We start from the raw sequence: 16,553 nt of genomic DNA, 5'->3' as shown, positions 1-16,553 counted from the left end.
AGGTTGAGGCAAAGGCCTGAGTGCTCACCTCAACACTGTCAGTAAAGATTTGTCCCCGTGGGGGTATAAGGGGACAGTTCTCAGGTGCATGACTGTGAGAGCACCTACCTGCAGGCTGATGACTCAGCCTCTCCCTTTATGGTCCTTAGATAAGGAAGTTTCTCCTCTTGCTTTGCATCCCAGACTACTGCAGAATCTGTGGCTGGGCCCCACGACAAGACGGGCCCCTCCAAGGGAGCCCAGAGCTTTGTTAGGGAAATTGGGGGGTGGGGGGACCACAATGAAGTCTATTGTCCCCTGTCCCCTCTTGCAGGAAACAAAAGGCTCCCAGTCTCTGGGGAGCCCTAGCCCATGCTTGGTCCCTGCCCAACCCCCAATGCCCAGCACACAGGGAGGAGCCAGGGCCATGGAGACAGGAGGTTTTATTGATGCTGATGGGGGTAGGAGGGGCCCCCAGGAGCCCGGAGGGAGTTGGGGTGGGGCTGAGTCAGTCAGCGGATGCTAAGGCTTAGGCACATGAGGGTGGGTTAGGGCACATTCATCTTCTTAGGATTCTGTGGCTCCTTCTCTGGGGCAGGGAGAGCGCATCATGAGGGCGGAGCAATCGAAGAGCAGCGAGGGAGAGGTTAGGGATGGCAGAGCGCTCCTAACCTGAGAGAAGGCACCACAATAGGCAGCAACATCTGGTCAGTAGGGGGAAGTGGGGAGGGGGCACCTGGTTGGCTTTTTGGGGAGGGGCCCATCCTCGGCCTGGGTGAGCTCTCAAGAATACCTGGTGTTCCCAAGCAGAGTGGGGCAGGGCCCAAAGCCCCTCTCCCTGTGGGCCTCCTTCAGGAGAAAAAGGCACTCGGGGAGCCCCCTTGGCAAGGGGTGCCAGAATTAGTCCTTAAGGCACAGCTGGGGGCAGACAAGGCGCCAAGGCACAAAGGCACAACTGGTTGGGGGGGGGGGGGCGGTCAGGGGCAGCCTCCAAGCTGAGTGCCAGGGTCACAAGAGGACACAGGACCGCCCACGCTTGACAGGCGTGGGGTTGAGCACAGCCCGGACAGCCTCGGCAAACACTTCCTTGACGCCGTCCTGCTGCAGGGCCGAGCACTCGAGGTAGCGCACAGCGTGGATCTGCTTGGCCAATGCCTGGCCCTGCTGCGGCGTGATGGGTGCCTGGCCCTGCTCCTTCAGGCGCCGCAGGGTGTCAGGCTGGGCTCTCAGGTCCTTCTTGGTGCCCACCAGGAGGATGGGCACATCAGGGCAGTGGTGGCACACCTCTGGATGCCACTTGTGCCGCACATTCTCATAGGAGGGCGGGCTGGCAATGGAGAAACAGATGACAAACACGTTGGTCTGAGGGTAGGAGAGTGTGCGGAGGCGGTCGTACTCCTCCTGGCCCGCTGTGTCCCACAGGTTCAGGTTCACCGTGCGCCCATCCACTGCACTCTGGGCGCTGTAATTGTCGAACACTGTGGGGATGTACTCCTTGGGGAAGGCGTTGGTTGTGTAGCAGATGAGCAGGCATGTCTTGCCCACGGCTCCATCACCCACCACCACACACTTGATGCTCTGCATCGTGGGTGCAGCTGGAGGCTGTGCCTCCTTCCCGTTCTGGGCCCCTCTGGATGCAGTGACCTGTGGACAGACGAGAGGGATACTCTCGGTTAGGGATCCTGGGAAGAAAGGATGGGGGCATACAGAGGGGAACGAGCTCCAGATCTCGTAACCTGACACCATCCTGCAATCCCATCAAGACAGACCACAGACAGACAGACACAAAATGGGAGACAGGTCCTGAGACCAAGCAGGATGCTCAAGAATAGTAGAATAAGACAAAAATTTGATTTTCCCCTTAATCTTCTATCCCTTTCCTGAGATCACGGCTTGTGCCTCTGAAGAATCTGAGGGGCTTCTGGACTTTTGGGCAGAGAACACAGTGTCATTAAGTACCATCACTGGTGTCAGACTGGTCAAGGGTTCTAATCACAGCTCCACCAACCAGTCAAATATGATTCTCAGGCAACATATTTAAGTTTCCTAAGCCTCATATTTTCTCATCTGTAAGATGGGGATAGAGCTGGTGAGAGTATAAAATAAGCTAACATGTAGAGAGTGTTTGGCATGAGGCATGGCACACAGGAAGTGGCAAATAAGTCAGCTGCTGTAATTATCCGTGGGGTAAGTTTGAGAGGAGTCCCCGTTCCAACCATCACCTGGTCACCTCTGCAGCTCACAGGGCCTCGAGGTGAGGAACTGCCCTTCCGAATTCTGGAACAGAACAGAGCTTCCAGAAACCCTGTGATTATTTATACTGCTGTGGCAAGGGTAGTCCGCTAATTGACTACTTCCTCTCAGCCACGGGGGACTTTTTCTGGCTAGTATGTGACTTCCTTTCCCTGCAGCTCTCTCACAACCAGGTCCCTGCTCCCTGGGAGGGGACAGCTCTGTGTATGACAGTATGACACACCCAGTTCTCTTAGCTATCTCCTGCTCCACCCAAGCGCTATCATCCCTGGCCCATCTTCTCCATTTCACTTTATACACAGCAAAACTGTACCCTGGTCTGCCAACCCTTATCCTCCAACCTGTCCTCTCAACTATTGGTCCCAAAGCCTCAAAAATCAAATTTGGAGGGGGCAGGGGGGATCTACCACTGGAAAGTAGAAAAGGAATCCTGGTGGTGTGGAACCTGCATAGAATCCAGGGCTTGGTCCCTCCCAGCTCCCCCTCCCAAGCCCCAACTTCCCCTGGGACCAGCTGGGAGGGAAGTGAGTTCATTCTATGAGGCTGCCTCTCTGGTTTACAGTAAAAATATTTCCATCTTATTTGCATGAATAAATGTGTGTTCAACCTCAGGAGAGCAGATAGAGGGCCTCAAGGGTATGGGTCCAGAAAGAAGACAAGGACCCTCGGGCACTTGAGAATTTGGGACTGGTCAAAGAGAAAGTCAAGAGAACTCAGCCCAGTCCTAGCCCGAGGGCTGCTCTGCTGCCAACTCACTGCAACCAAGGAAGAGGCACTTACCCTCTCTGGGCCTCAGTTTCCCAATCTGTGAAATGGAGAGAAAAAAGCCTGTGCAAGGATACTAAGTGGATGAGATAAGATATTAAGGAGCCTGGGGGCAGGGGACAAGATGATGGAGATAGGAAAGGCCCCTGGGAGCACAGGGTGGGGGTGGGAAGGTTGAGTCAGTCAGCAAACGCCTAAGACCTTGGCACTTGAGCCCAAGTCAGGGCACGCTCATGTTCTCAGCATTCTGTGGCTTCTTCCTTGGGGGAAAAGAGACAGCATCTTGGGGAGGGGGTGTTGGTGCCATTCCTCGTGTCCACTGGAAGGTTGAGGAGAACCCAGCATCTCGAAGAGCAGATGCTCTCTAGGCCTGTAAATCTTTAGCTGCACACAAAGCAGGGGAGTAGGCATGGCTGTGTGACCAGGAACTCCTCCCCTCGAGCCCAGCACTGGGCTGGCCCAGGCAGGAAAGGGACTCTGGCTGACAGTCACAAGGCCTGAGAGACCAGAGTACAGCTGGCTCCAGGCAGCTTTCTTGGGAGGGGTTATCAACCAGCAATCAGTAAATCAGCCCTCAAAGGAGCGAGGAGGGAGTAGGAAGCTTCCGGGCTGGTGAGGGAACAGGGACTGACACCGGAAAAAGATCACGAGGGAGGTAGTGTCCAGAAACCAGCAGGGCAGAGGCATTACAACATAGGGCCAAGGGCACCAGATCCCTGACTCTGACCTCCTGGGATCACCTGCTGGCTCTGCCCCTTGACTAAAAGCCCTCCACGGTACAACCCTTTCAGATCACATGGTATCACATTTTTTTCATCCTAACAACTCACTGGTACTATTCATACTTACAGATGAGGAAACAAACCCAGAGCAGTTAAAATAACTCAACATCACACAGCTAGTCAGCACAGGACCCAACATAGACCCCCCCCTTTTTTTTTGAAACACAGACTCCAATTTTGCAATCCAAAGCCCTTTGCTTTCCTCAGTGTGTCACACAGCCTCCAAGTGACCCTAACCAGCTGACTTTGTGACCTTAATCCAGTAACTCACTTCCCTTCCTGGAACCTCAGTTTCTTCATTTATAAAACTCACCCTCCCTGTCGCAAAGGGCAGCAGTGAGGATCCCGGGCACAGGGTGGCCGTGCTTTATAAACTTGGACGTGGGCTGCACAGAGAAGGTGGCAAAGGCGAAGCCTTTCATACCAAGAGGCAGGAATCACTGAGTACACAGGTGACTGAGAGGTGGCGGCAGCCCACTTCTCCCCATTCAGGGATAGTTCAGACCCTTATCCTCTCTCCCAGGGCAACTCTTTTCTCTGAACACCTATGGCCTGAACTGGGTCAAATAAGTTCCCACAGCTCATTTAAGGAGGGTGCATGCTCAAAAGGTAGGATCTAGCCTGTACCATGCAGGATAAAGGAACAGTCAATGCTGTAGGAGGCCAGACAAGGACAATGGCCTGCCTGGGGTTGGGGGATTGACTGTAACTTATTCACTAGGCCACTTAAAAAAAAAAAAAAAAAAGAACTTTTGTTTAGTATGTAAATAAACATTTGCAGATTAGTATAGTGTTAGCCATATTATAATGACTTGTTCTGGCTTTCTATTCCCAGCTTAATTCAGATCATGCCTGGTCCCTCATCTTGGCTTTCAGAGTTCTTCATAATCTGGCAAAGGTTTTGGAGTCAGATAAAGAATCTGCTTGCAACGCAGAAGACTCGGGTTTGATCCCTGGGTCAAGATCCCCTGGAGAAGTTAATGGCAACTGCTCCAGTATTCTTGCCTGGAGAATGACATGGACAGAGGGGCCTGGCAGGCTGCATTCCAAGGGGTCACAAAGAGTCGGACACAACTGAGTGACTGAGTACTCTACAAATTCCACAGAGCTGGGTTTAAATCCTAGTTCTGCCATGATAAGCTAGGTAATGGTATCAATCTTATAAGGCTGTTATATGGATGAAGTGCATTGATACACAATGTGTATGTACTAAGCAGGTACTTTGAAATGGGAGTTCCCTGCTCCAGAGGGGTCTTACTGTCCTATGTAAACAGGCCAGGATCATTCTGGCCTCTGAACTTTTCCTCTTGTTCTCTCTGCTGCCACTCCTTGTCCCCTCTCAAATCTTCCTGACTCAAGGCCTAGATTAAGTCTCATGGTCTCATGAGGCTACTGAATTCTCCTTTCTTTGAACTTCCACAGTATGGCCACCCTTGTAACCCTTCTTTGGCTCTGAGTCACTCTCCTGCAGCAGTCACATACAAGTTCCTTAGCTTGTGGATGCCCCCCTGACCAATACTGAAGCTTGATCTCCTCTACTCCCCCACCAAAAAGCTGAGAACAGGCTTCTGATCTGCTTGCTTCTGTTTCAGTTACTGAGATCTGCATAAACAGGTCAGAAGCCCAGAACTGGACTGACACCTCCATAGTCCAAATTGCAGTGCTGAATCTTACTGGACAGGAGTGGCAGCCAAAAGCTTTGACTGGGATAGGCAAGAATCTTTCCTCCCAGTATCAGTTTGACCTGGCTCCCGCTGGGAGCACAGTCCAAGGGGCTCATCCTATCTGAGCATAGTCCCCAGAGCCTAGCCTGTACCCAGTGGGGACTGGTCTTGGGGTGTGGCCCAGGCAGGCCCAGAATGGGGGAGGGAAAGGAAGCAGTGTATTGCCTGATTGCCAGATCTCTGTGGCAGTTGTAGCAGGGGAAGTGTCCCAACTGGGAGTGGGGGAGGGGAGGAATAGGCCCTAAGAGCCAGGGGAGTATGAAGGCAGTGGGAACTTACTGGAGCCTTCTAATCTGCCTCCCGGACACGGGAGATCCCCTCCTGCAGTCCTCCCTAAAACTCACCCTAACCATACATCATTCGGGGTATTCTGATCCTAGGCTCTGGCCACATCACCCAGATCCTCTCCACAAGCAGCCTCCACATTCTCCTCCGTAAAACACATCAAGTAGCCACATTCACTGTCCTGGTGAGAATCCAGCATTTCTCCCCCATTTCCACCCTTCAGTCCACCACTCAGCAGCTCAGAAGACTGCAACTGCCTCAAAGAATCCCCTAATTTGTCCTCCAGAGCCAAGCACCACTGCCACCTCCTCCAGGGAAGTTTTTTTGTAAACCACCCGAGTCACAAATGACTTATTCCATCCAAGGTCTGGGTCCTGATTTTCTCACAGGTGCATTCTATCTCAGTCACGTGGAAGCTTATCTGAATCTCTTGTCACTAAACTGGGAGGGCCTAGAGGGTAAGGTCCTGGCTATGTCTTTCTGGGCTAAGCATGGCATGCAGTGGCTGTCAGTAAATAGCTGAATGAACTCAATCTGTCCTTCATGTCTTTGCACATGGGAGTTCCTCTTCCTGGAATTCTGCTCCCCTTCCACTGTCACCCCACTCCACAGCTTCCCAGTCCCTCAGGGCCCAGCTCCATTCCCCAGTTTCTCAAGGACACCATCCCTTCTTCTGCCCCACCTCCCCCAGTACTGTTATTTAGGTTCATTGTGCTGAACTAACACAAGCTTCATGAGGAGGGAAATCTGTCCTGCCTACTTCCACAAGCCCAGCAGAGGGCTGAGCAAAACCTGCAGACTGACACACACCTCCTCTCTCATCAATTCAGACTTTGATTCTGGGAAGAAGGAAGAGCCTCCAGGCCCAGGAGACACTAGACAAGGGTAACTAACTTCCTCCCCTTGAGTATGATTTAGGGTAACTGAGGGAGTGCCCTGTCCCTCAGCTGGAAGAGTGAGAGGGGTTGGAGCAGGCATAGCTCTAGTCCAGTGGTGATGAGGAAGATGGGTAGGAAAAGTGGTACTGATGAGGCTAAGGACTGAGAATATCTGAAGACCAGGGCTGGTCAAAGATGAGGTCAGGGTCATGGTCATGGTCAGTGTTAGAAACAGCTTCAGAAGTTCTGCCAGTCTGTCTGTTTGTTTGAAGGGGGGAGTAGGAGAGGGATGGTACGAAGAGGCTCAAAGGGGCTGCAGCTGGGCTAGCAGGAGGAAGCTGGGGGAGACATGAGGTCAGCATGGGGCTGGGACCAAGCCAAGGGCTGAGTCTTGCTTTTTCTTCCCCTTCTCCCATCAGCAGGGACAGAACCCGAGACAGCCTAGTTCCCAGCCTTTAAAAAAAAAAATTCACGCTGGAGAATTCTCCACCTCTTGCCATTCTCCACCCTTTAGCCCCCGTGGAGGATCCTGCACTCTGCAGACAGAGTAGGAGATGGAGGGAGTTGAGTCTACCCACTAGGGACTGGGGAGGAGGAGGGTCCAAGACAGCTATAGCTGGGAGGGCTGTGGGAGGCTGGGACCCTTTCACTCAGTCCCAGCTCCTCTCCTTCTTCAACTGGTGCCGGAGTACCTGGGGTGCTCCACACACAGCCAGCCCCAGGGCCAGCACAGCAGGCTGGGGGAGCTAAGGAGGCTGCCCCCCTCCCCCACCAGGCAGCACAGAGGAAGGCTGAACACTTGCTTCCTCCTCCTTCCTCCTCCCCACTAACAGCAGCTCAGCAGTCCTGGGGCCCCACGGAAGGCTCGTGAAGTGGCACTTCCTTTGCCTCTGCTCATTTCACATGAGGCTGTACAGAAGTGCCATCCTCCCAATCCTGCCTCCCCACCTGAAAATACCCAGAGACCCAGGGCTGCCCAGTCACTTCAACACTGCCCCAGACCTGAGGGGGTTTCCACAAGGGAAAAAAACATCAGGGAGGAAACTCCGGCATCTATTTTCCACTGTCAGTGGGGCAGAGCTGGAGCCGGGCATCGGGTACTCCCCCATGTTGCTGTCCCCCTGGCAAAGTCCCTGACTCTCTGGCCTCTTCTCTTGTGCTAGGGGAAAGGGGCCACACACCCAGACAGCTACTTAGACCTGTTCAAGGTGGGGTCCAGAGTAGAGGGGCCTGCTCTGAGGAGCCTCTTGAGGGAAGCAGAGTCACAGCTATCAGTATTCTGTATGCTCTCTGGAGCTATTGATAGGCAACTCCTTACTTCTGAAGCTGAGCCACAAGAGAGAAAGCTGACGAGAGTTATATACAGGATTGTGAGTAAATCCAGGACAAGGACCTGAGTCTCCTGACCTCTAGCCTGGGAATGGGCCCACTGCTCTGACCTCATTCAGGATGACCCTACCATGGTTTATCCCTTCAGGAAATGGGCCAAAGGGGCCCATTTGACATCTGAGCCCGTTTTGCTTCCAGGCCCTCATGCCTAGTGCTGGGGCATCCGTGATTCAGAACTGACATTACTGGACAGCCAGCCATTCTGTCCCAGCTGAGGAGAGCCTCCTCTAGGCTTGAGCTCTGGGGGAGATGCCCTACCCCCATGACATGAGGACAAAAGAGGAAGCTGGACCCTGGACAGGAAAACCAATCTGTTCTGGGGAGGCGGCCCAGGCTTTGTCTTTGGTTTCCCTCTTCACAGAACCCTAGGAGCCTCACCACTCACAGGTATACACTATGTATGCAGGAGGGGTCTTTAGTCTGGGCCCCCCATCTTCTTTTCAGTTGCTCAGCTACCTGCATTCTAATATCTTCCCAATTGTCTCACTACAGCCACAACCTCTCAAATCTTCCTGCTCATGACCCCCTAAAAATTTAAATCAGCCACTTCATCTGTCGTAACGTCTTGCCAGAAACAACTCTCCGTATCCTAGATTCTCAACCAGGATCTTGACCTGAGTCACTTCTCTTCATGTCAAGAGACCCTGACCATAGTTTTTTTAGCCAAGACCTCAATGGCAGCCTCCAATCGCAGGTACATATTCCTCACCCCCACCCTCTGCAAAGTATTTCCCCACTTAGATTCCCCCCACCTTGGTTATATTTTTCCGGTGGTGACTTCCATGCAGTTAGCTCAAACCTTCAGTGGGGCCAGGTCTTGTCTGGGAGAACCCCTGTTTCATCCATCCTATCTCTACTCTTAGAATCCTGTCGGTTGCTCAGTTATCTAAAATTAGTACTGGTTTGGTAGGTGGGAAGTCAGGACTCCTGGGTGGTTTTTTAACTGAGCCTTGATGCTGGGAAATTCCTTGCATATATGTCCTCCCTTGAGCTGGGATTTTTATGCAGGTCCTTGGGACTTCCTGCTGGGGCCAAAACTCTATACCTCCCAGAATGTCAGTACGAAACAATCATGGGAACAGACAAGTGTGAGAAGGGAAGGAGACATAATGGGGTACAGGAATGGCCCTTAAACCTAGCTGTGCTTGGGAATCCCACAAAAGTAGCACTTGCTCTCCTTCACTTCTCTTCTAGTGGAGAGAAGTGAATAGAGTAGGCCTGAGAAGGCAGAGGGAAGCATGATCTCTCAGCATGCATCCCAAAGGCTCTAGAATGGAGACAGCAAGGCTTACAAAGAGCCAGGCTGGATTTCAGTTAGACTTGGAAGAAATTCCCGAAAGAGAGGGAATAAGCTCTTAGGTGAGAGGGGGAATATTAAGGATGCCTGAGGAAGAGGGGTAAGCAGAACTCTAGAGAGATTCCTGGTCACCAAGGCTTTGATGCAGCCCAGGGCACATGGGAATCTGGCCTGGGCAGGCCCTGAAAGCAGCAGGAAAGAGCAGGCAGACACCTTTGCCTCATACCCCTCTTTTTTTCCTGAACTGGAACTAAGACATTTAAGATTGAAGTTAAACCAGCCATAGTCTTCCCTCTTGAACCCTGCACTTTCCTTCCATCACACGTAGCTGACCTGGTCCCCTTCTCCCCACCAGGAGGTGCTGGAACAAGTGAGCAATGGAGTCAGGGACTTTTAGGCTGTCCCCCAGGCTCCAGGCCTGGCCTCTTGACCAAGCACCTAAGGGTCTGGGAGATTTTGATTTCCCACGGCCTCTCTCACCAGTCCTATTCAATATTGTGTCACTCTACCCTGATACTCCGAATGCTACAGACTGCTTCCTCCTACCTAACCACAACCTCACCCAATGCCGGTTCCCTTCATTCTGCTGGCTTCCCCTGCTCTGGGCCCTCTCAAGGCCGAGGGCAATTATTTTGTCTCCAAAAGATAAAGATATGTACATGTAGACACTTGCACGCACATACACATCTACAGGTTTTCCAAACCCTTCATCACTTTTATCAAGGGGAGGCTGCAGCCCACCTCATTGAACTAGAGTGGTCCAGTTCCCCAAAGCGGGAGATTCGTTACTGAAAGGGAAGAAGACAGGGATCCATCACTGTGAGGGCAGATGGAAGAATCAAGAGGGTGGATATGTGTGCGGAGCCAGAAGCTGGGCAAGGAAGGGAGCAGGGAGGCCACAGGGAGAGGACAAGGATGGACAGAGAAGCAGGGCAGGGGAGAGGTCAGGGGCCAGGCATGACTGTTGTGTTTGGGGGAAAAGCAACTGAAGAGGATACGAGAAGAGGGTGACAAAGGGTTCGCGGGTAGAGTCTGAAGAAGGAATGGAGGAAGACAGAATAACATGCAGAATTCAGGGACTAACAATGAGGGAGAGGGAAGACTAGGATATGGCTCATCATTTTCCAAGGCTAGAGTCTTTGTGGCCTCCCAGAAGCCCTATTCTCTCCATCTCCTAAAAACAGTCCTGCTCTCAGTGAGGCCCTCTCGCCAGGGATGATCAGCACCTCCGAGTAAGAGCCCTTCCACTTCTGTAACAGGGGAAGACCTGGTTCCTTTCCTTCCTCCATCTACCCCGCCAATAAGCAGTGCCAGGCATCGGCCAGCTAGGCACAGCCGATGTTTGCTCACTACAATACTTGTTTCTCCGTTCCAGAGATGGAGAGGTTTTGCTTCAGACAGAGACACACAGAGAGAAGCACTGGGGTCGACCGGGGTTCCCCCACCTCCTGAGCACAGAGGACCTTGGGCTGCAGTCTGGACCGGCCTTGATCTTCCAGGGAAGGAGCTCCTTCTCCGCAGCCCAGGGCTTCAGAGGCAATAGACAGCCTCTCTCTCTACCTCACAAGTGTCACAACTGCCAAAGCAGTTCTCTAGCCCAGGGGCCCCTTCCCCTCAACACACTTCAGAACAGCCCTCCCGCAACTCCTGGGGGCAACCCCATCTCTGAGTCTCATCTCCCAGCTCTGAGCTCTTCCCCTCAAGAGACTTTTCTCTCGGAGCGGGAGCCCCTCCGACCTCAGGAGTCCCTCGCGGCTCCCAGGGGCCGGTATCGCCGCCATCGGTACAGGAACCCCCACCCTCCCGGAGCCGTCGCCGGGTCGCAGTGGCCCGTGCCCGTGCCCGTCCCCGCCCCGCCCGGCCGGCCGCACCCGCCCAACTTGAAGCGAGCCGAGCACCTCCCGCCGCGGCCTCCCGAAGCCAAACTTCCCGGGCCTGCGCTCGCGTCCAGTCCCGGGCCGGCCGGGCTCCCTTTCCCCGGACCCTCAGCCCGCCGGCCGGGGCCGGGCCTCACCTGGTGCCCTCCCCGCTGCGGGGGAGCTGGGGGCGGCGGCAGCGGCTCGGGGCTCGAGAAGGAAGTGAGAGCGGGAGGCCGGAGGAAGTGGGGGGGGCGGGCCCGCCGGCGGGGCGGGGCGCGGGAGCGGGCCGGGCCGGGGCGGGGCCCGACCAGGAAGTCCGCGGGCCGGTCCCCCCCACCCCGGGTCGCCCCCAGCCGGTTGGCCCCCGGCCGGGTGCTGGCTCCCTCTCCCCAGCCCTTTACCTCTGAGGCCCTTTAGGTCAGGGCGTCTAAGGTCAATCCTCCCAGTCTCCTTCTTGCCACCCGCACCCCAGCAGAGGCCCTAGCCTAGGCGCTTGGGTTTTGTGCCCCTCTCACCGTATCTTGCCCCCACCCACCCCTGCGAGAAGATGCTGAGAACGGGCGCCCCTAGGCCTGGTGCCTTCAGTCAAGCCCCGGGATCGAGCGATGGCCCAGGCTGGGATTTGGCCAGAATGGGTCCGGCTGGGACAGTCCCCACCCCTGCCCCGAGCCCCGGGGGAGCGCGGGGTGGCGGTGATTCAGCAGTGGGAAGGCCCCAGACCCCTGGGAAGGGTGCGGAGACTGGGGGAAGGGGAGCTGGCGTCAGCACCCGGGGAAAGACAAGATCAGCAGAGGCGCAGGCGGAGCCGCGGGCCCCAAAAACAGGATGTCGTGTCGTCGTTCCGCACCCGGCGGCTCCGCGCGCCTGGGCTCCGGGGAAGAAGCGGGGCGGGGCCAGGACGTGGGGCTCCCCTCGCCCCCTCTTCTCGCTGGGGCGCGCAACTGCTTGGGACAGAAGGACCGCACCCAGTCCTGAATCCTGCCGGGGCCCTGGGGATGGGCGGGTGGGCGGACTTGTGGGCGCCCTCTGGTGCTTCTGCTCTTAGGCCTTGCGCGTGGAGCTCTGACTTGAGAAAATATTCTTCGTCCAACACAAACTTTCTGAGTGCCTACCACGTGGAGGGCTGCGTGCTAGGTGCTGTGGAGGAAAACAGAGACGTTAACGAAAGGCTCCTTGTCTCCAAGAGGCTTTCCAGAGAAAGAGGAAGAACAACTCAGAATAAACTGTTCAACTTTTCTGAGCCTCCATTCTATCTTTGGCAATATAGAATGATATCCCCTTCATCCTGCAGTTGTGAAGATGAGAATGGGTGTAAAAGGCCTGCTGCCAGTGGCTGGCTCACAGTAAACACTCCAAATGCTTCTTTTCCTCTTTTTAAAAATCATGTTAATGTAAGAATGAGTTCCCAAAACACAACGTGCCTGCCCACATCTTTGGGTCTTTGTGCATTCTATTCCTTCCGCCTAACTTCTGTATTGACTGCCGGTCGAAATAGACTCAGCCTTTCACAATGGACCACTGCCTCCAACGAGACACACACACACACACACACACACACACACACACACACACACACACGCCACCTCTGGCTTGCACTTGGTAGTCTCTCCCAGTGCTGTCTAGTCGAAATGTGAGCCACATATGTAACTTAAAATTTTCTAGTGCTGACATTTTTTTTAAAGTAAAAAGGAATTCCCTGGCAGTTCAGTAGTTAGGACTCCACCCTTCCATTGCAGGGGACACCTGTTCAGTCCCTGGTCAGGGAACTAAGACCTCACCAGCTGTAAGTCCTTCCCCCAATTAAATTAAAAAGAAACAGGTAAATTTTAATTTTACTAATATATTTTTCTTAGCCCAACATATGCAAAATATTGTCATTCAACTTCAACATGTAATCAGTATAAAATTATTGATTATGAAAATGAATAGGCTATTTTACATTCTTTTTTTGTGCTAAGTCCCTGAAATCTAGTGTATGTTTTACACTTAGAGTACATCTGAATTTTAGCTAGACACATTTCAAATGCTTGATGGTACATGTAGCTAGTGGGTATGGGGACAGAGATGTTAAAACCTCCATCAGATTTAGGCTGGTAAATGACAGTGGATGAATTCATTCTCCATGATTTTTCTGCTCAAGGATCCTCAGAACCTCCAAGCAGAATTTGGGTCTCTCTCCTCCCTCCCCACAACACTTGGGACATACTCCTCTCTGCGGAGAAGAAACCAGGAAAGACAAGGGGAAAATCTGATTTCCTTCCATATTCTAATGGGAGCCCATGGCTGCTGCTTGGCATCTGATGATGAAGGAAGCATTGTGAGTTCCCATTAAAGACAGGGTTCAGTGGAGGACCACATACTAAAATGGCTTTCATGAAGCCATTAAGAATTGTGTCCTAGAACAAAGGTTTTTGAACTGTGTTTCTAAAGTTCTATTCCCAGGACTTGAGGGTGGGAAAATAGTGGGGCTCTGGCCTTCCTTCTCTTCAACTAGAATTGTTTTGCTTTTATCTAACTTATATACTAGTGTTCTGAATAAAAGGCTCATTAAAAAAAAAAGTTTTCTGCAAAAATATTTGAAAGTCAATTTTAGAAGCATAGCAGTAAAGATAGGTGCAGGAGACCAAAAGCCTGGATTGGCAGCCTGAGATGACTGCATTTCCTAAGGCATTGGTCTTCTTCATGCCTGGTCCTGGTTCAGCTTGCTTAGGTGGGAGAACCTGACTTGGCCTTGAGAATGTCATGATCCAATGGGATCCAGGACTGCTACATATCAAGCTAATCACAGACAAGGAAAGGGCCCTGGGCTAGGCTTCAGAAGAACTGAAGTCTAATCTTGGCTCAGTCAGACTGGCTTGTGAGACTTCAGATGAGGTCTTGCCTTACTTACTCTGGGTCCCAGAATCCTCCACTGGAAAGCAAGAAGTTGAACCACGATGATACCTTTGAGCTGTGACCTTCTATGATATGTTCTTCAAAATAATCGTTATGTAATTAAGGTTTATGCATGTAACATATTGCTCATACTTCTTTAATACCATTTAGGTCATCTTGCTTTGTGCTCCAGTTAATTGTATCTGTGTCTAATGTCTGCCTTCTCCACTAAATATACGTCCTTTGAGTTTGTGTCTGATTCATCTCAGTGTCCACCCACTGGGCCTGGCACAGACAGGTCTGAGCATACATTTGCCTTCAGTATATTGTGGAACAAAATTGCCTTAATAACCCATAACTAATTTGTATGGATGCGTCAGAGGCCAGGTGAGTTGAGGCTGCTTTTATGGCATGGGTTTAGGAAGGGCCAATAAGGCCAGAGGAGAGGGAAACAGGTAGACAGGTGGAGTGTCTACAAAGGCTTTTTGGAGGAAGAAGATGATGAGACAAAGAGGGTAGGAAGAGGGCACAACCCCAGATGGGCTGTTTCTTTCATTTGCTTTCCCTGAATAAGTGAATCCTTGGTAGACAGTGTACATTTGTGTTCACAAGCAGCTGAGAGAAAAGGTCACTGAGCTAGGACATTTAGAAGTGAGACAGCATATGAAAGGACTTGGTGAGGTTGGATAGAGAGGTCAGAGACAGGTTCTGGAGGCAAACGGTCCTGGATTCAAATCCTGGTTGTACCACTTACCTTGTAGCTTTTGACAAGTCACATGACCTCTCTATTCATTCCTTAAATACATATTTATCGAAAACCTCTGGGCCAGGTATAGTGTCACATTCCAGTGATGCAGTGGTGAAAACAAAAAGACAAGTGCCTATCCTGATATAACTAGCGAGCAAGATAAATCTTAAACAGGTAATGATTCAAAAGTACAGAGTGCTGTAAGAGTATATGATAGAGTCATTTAGTTTCATTTTAAAGTCAGAATGACAATACTGTGTACTTTGTGGGATTATGAGGATTCAATGAAATAAGGAAGCCAAGAGTCTAGCAGATTGCCCAGGGTACAATGAATAAACATTACTTAATTTCTCCATTCACTCATGTTGTTTTCAAGTTATTCCCCCTGATAATTTTTCCTTCTTTCTCAAGGTCAAATGCTAAAGCTGACTCAGTTCCCCTAAAAGCGCAAGATGGAGACAGAGAGGAGGAGAAAGGCCCTCACTGATCTCACCCCTGCCCTGATGTTTTCCAGATGAGTCTTTCCAGCCTGGTCCTCACTGAGTTCCAGCTTCCATAGACCACAAGTGGCACATAGGATCTTCTGCTCAGTCCTAGTCCCAACCTCAAGCTAACCCTAAATCTGAAAGTCTTAGTTGCTCAGTCGTGTCCAACTCTTTGCGAAACTGTGAACGGTAGCCCACCAGGCTCTTCTGTTCATGGGATTCTTCAGGCAAGAATACTCGAGTAGGTAGTCATTCCTTTCTCTAGGGGATCTTCCTGACTCAGGGATCTAATTTAGGTCTCCTGCTTTGTAGGCTCATACTTTACAGTCTGAGACAACATATCTGAGCTCTTTTTCTCTGATGTGGCTCCAGGGACTCAACTGTCTTGATTCCCTGGTCTTCCCTTTCTCAACCTGCCTGAGTAGAAATGGGAGTCTCCCCCTCCTCACTCTTCTTATTGCTACCCCCAAAGATAAACACAATGTTTCATTTCATGAAATGAGAACATGATGGACAGAACAGGAGATAGCAGAAAGAACAAGCGGGAAGTGGCAAATGAAACAAATTTCTGGAGTTGCATCCTTTGATCCATTGTATCCTCCGATCTATTGTTCTTGATTCCCTCTAAGGAAATAACTGGATTGGGGGGAGGGGAAACTAAGCACATGCCCAATCCTTCAGGAGTGTCCTTCGTCTCAGACAGGCAGTACAATAGTTGTCCTGTTTGCCTCCAGGACACCTTTGCATCTTTGAGATTCTCCAAACCAGGCGGTACCCAGGTCATCTGGCATACTCCCCTCTGGGAAATTCTTTCTTCTTCAGCCCTGGTATTTTCCAGGAGCGGCTCACCTTGCTCAGAGTCATGCAGCAGAGCCAGGATTTGAATCTAGGCAGTGTGACTCCAGACACCCTCCTCTTCCCTCAGTGCTTGTGCACAGCCTCTCTGACTGCTGTAGGCAGTTACTTGTGTAATTCTGTGTTCCTTCACCTGCTCCATATCGATTTCTCTCAAGACATTATCAAGAAGTTCTAATTACTCTTCATCTATATATTTCCCCTAAAATCTGAGCTTGTTGGGCGTATGAACTGGGTTGTTACAAACAGGGGCTCAGTAGATGTTAAATGAATGAATGAACATTGGCATTAAGAGTCTAGCATTGCTTCTGCAAAGCAGAAGCATCTCTTTACGAAGAGATGATTCCCTTTGTGAAGCTGGCCTGGAAAGCATTGTTAGA

The 16,553-nt window shown here is 51.7% G+C and overlaps 1 protein-coding gene across 1 annotated transcript; it reads right to left on the bottom strand.

Annotated features, from left to right (window-relative positions):
• Nucleotides 1–423: 423 nt before the first annotated feature.
• On the bottom strand, nt 424–11,435 carry RHOG (ras homolog family member G). Its single transcript, XM_068987959.1, has 2 exons — nt 11,367–11,435; nt 424–1,623 (listed from the first exon to the last, which is right to left on the bottom strand). Exon 2 carries the CDS (start codon nt 1,561–1,563, stop codon nt 988–990), a length of 576 nt encoding a protein of 191 aa, XP_068844060.1. The 5' UTR covers nt 1,564–1,623; nt 11,367–11,435; the 3' UTR covers nt 424–987.
• Between the last annotated feature and the right edge of the window lie 5,118 nt (nt 11,436–16,553).

This window comes from Capricornis sumatraensis, chromosome 16, assembly GCF_032405125.1.
Source record: "Capricornis sumatraensis isolate serow.1 chromosome 16, serow.2, whole genome shotgun sequence".
Classification (NCBI taxonomy): domain Eukaryota; kingdom Metazoa; phylum Chordata; class Mammalia; order Artiodactyla; family Bovidae; genus Capricornis; species Capricornis sumatraensis.
The sequence above is the reverse complement of the archived record's forward strand: the minus strand, read 5'-3'. Positions and strand labels throughout refer to the sequence as shown.

Bases quoted from the DNA above. Each gene is read 5' to 3' on its own strand.
- RHOG (XM_068987959.1), bottom strand. From the start codon at position 1,563: ATGCAGAGCATCAAGTGTGTGGTGGTGGGTGATGGAGCCGTGGGCAAG.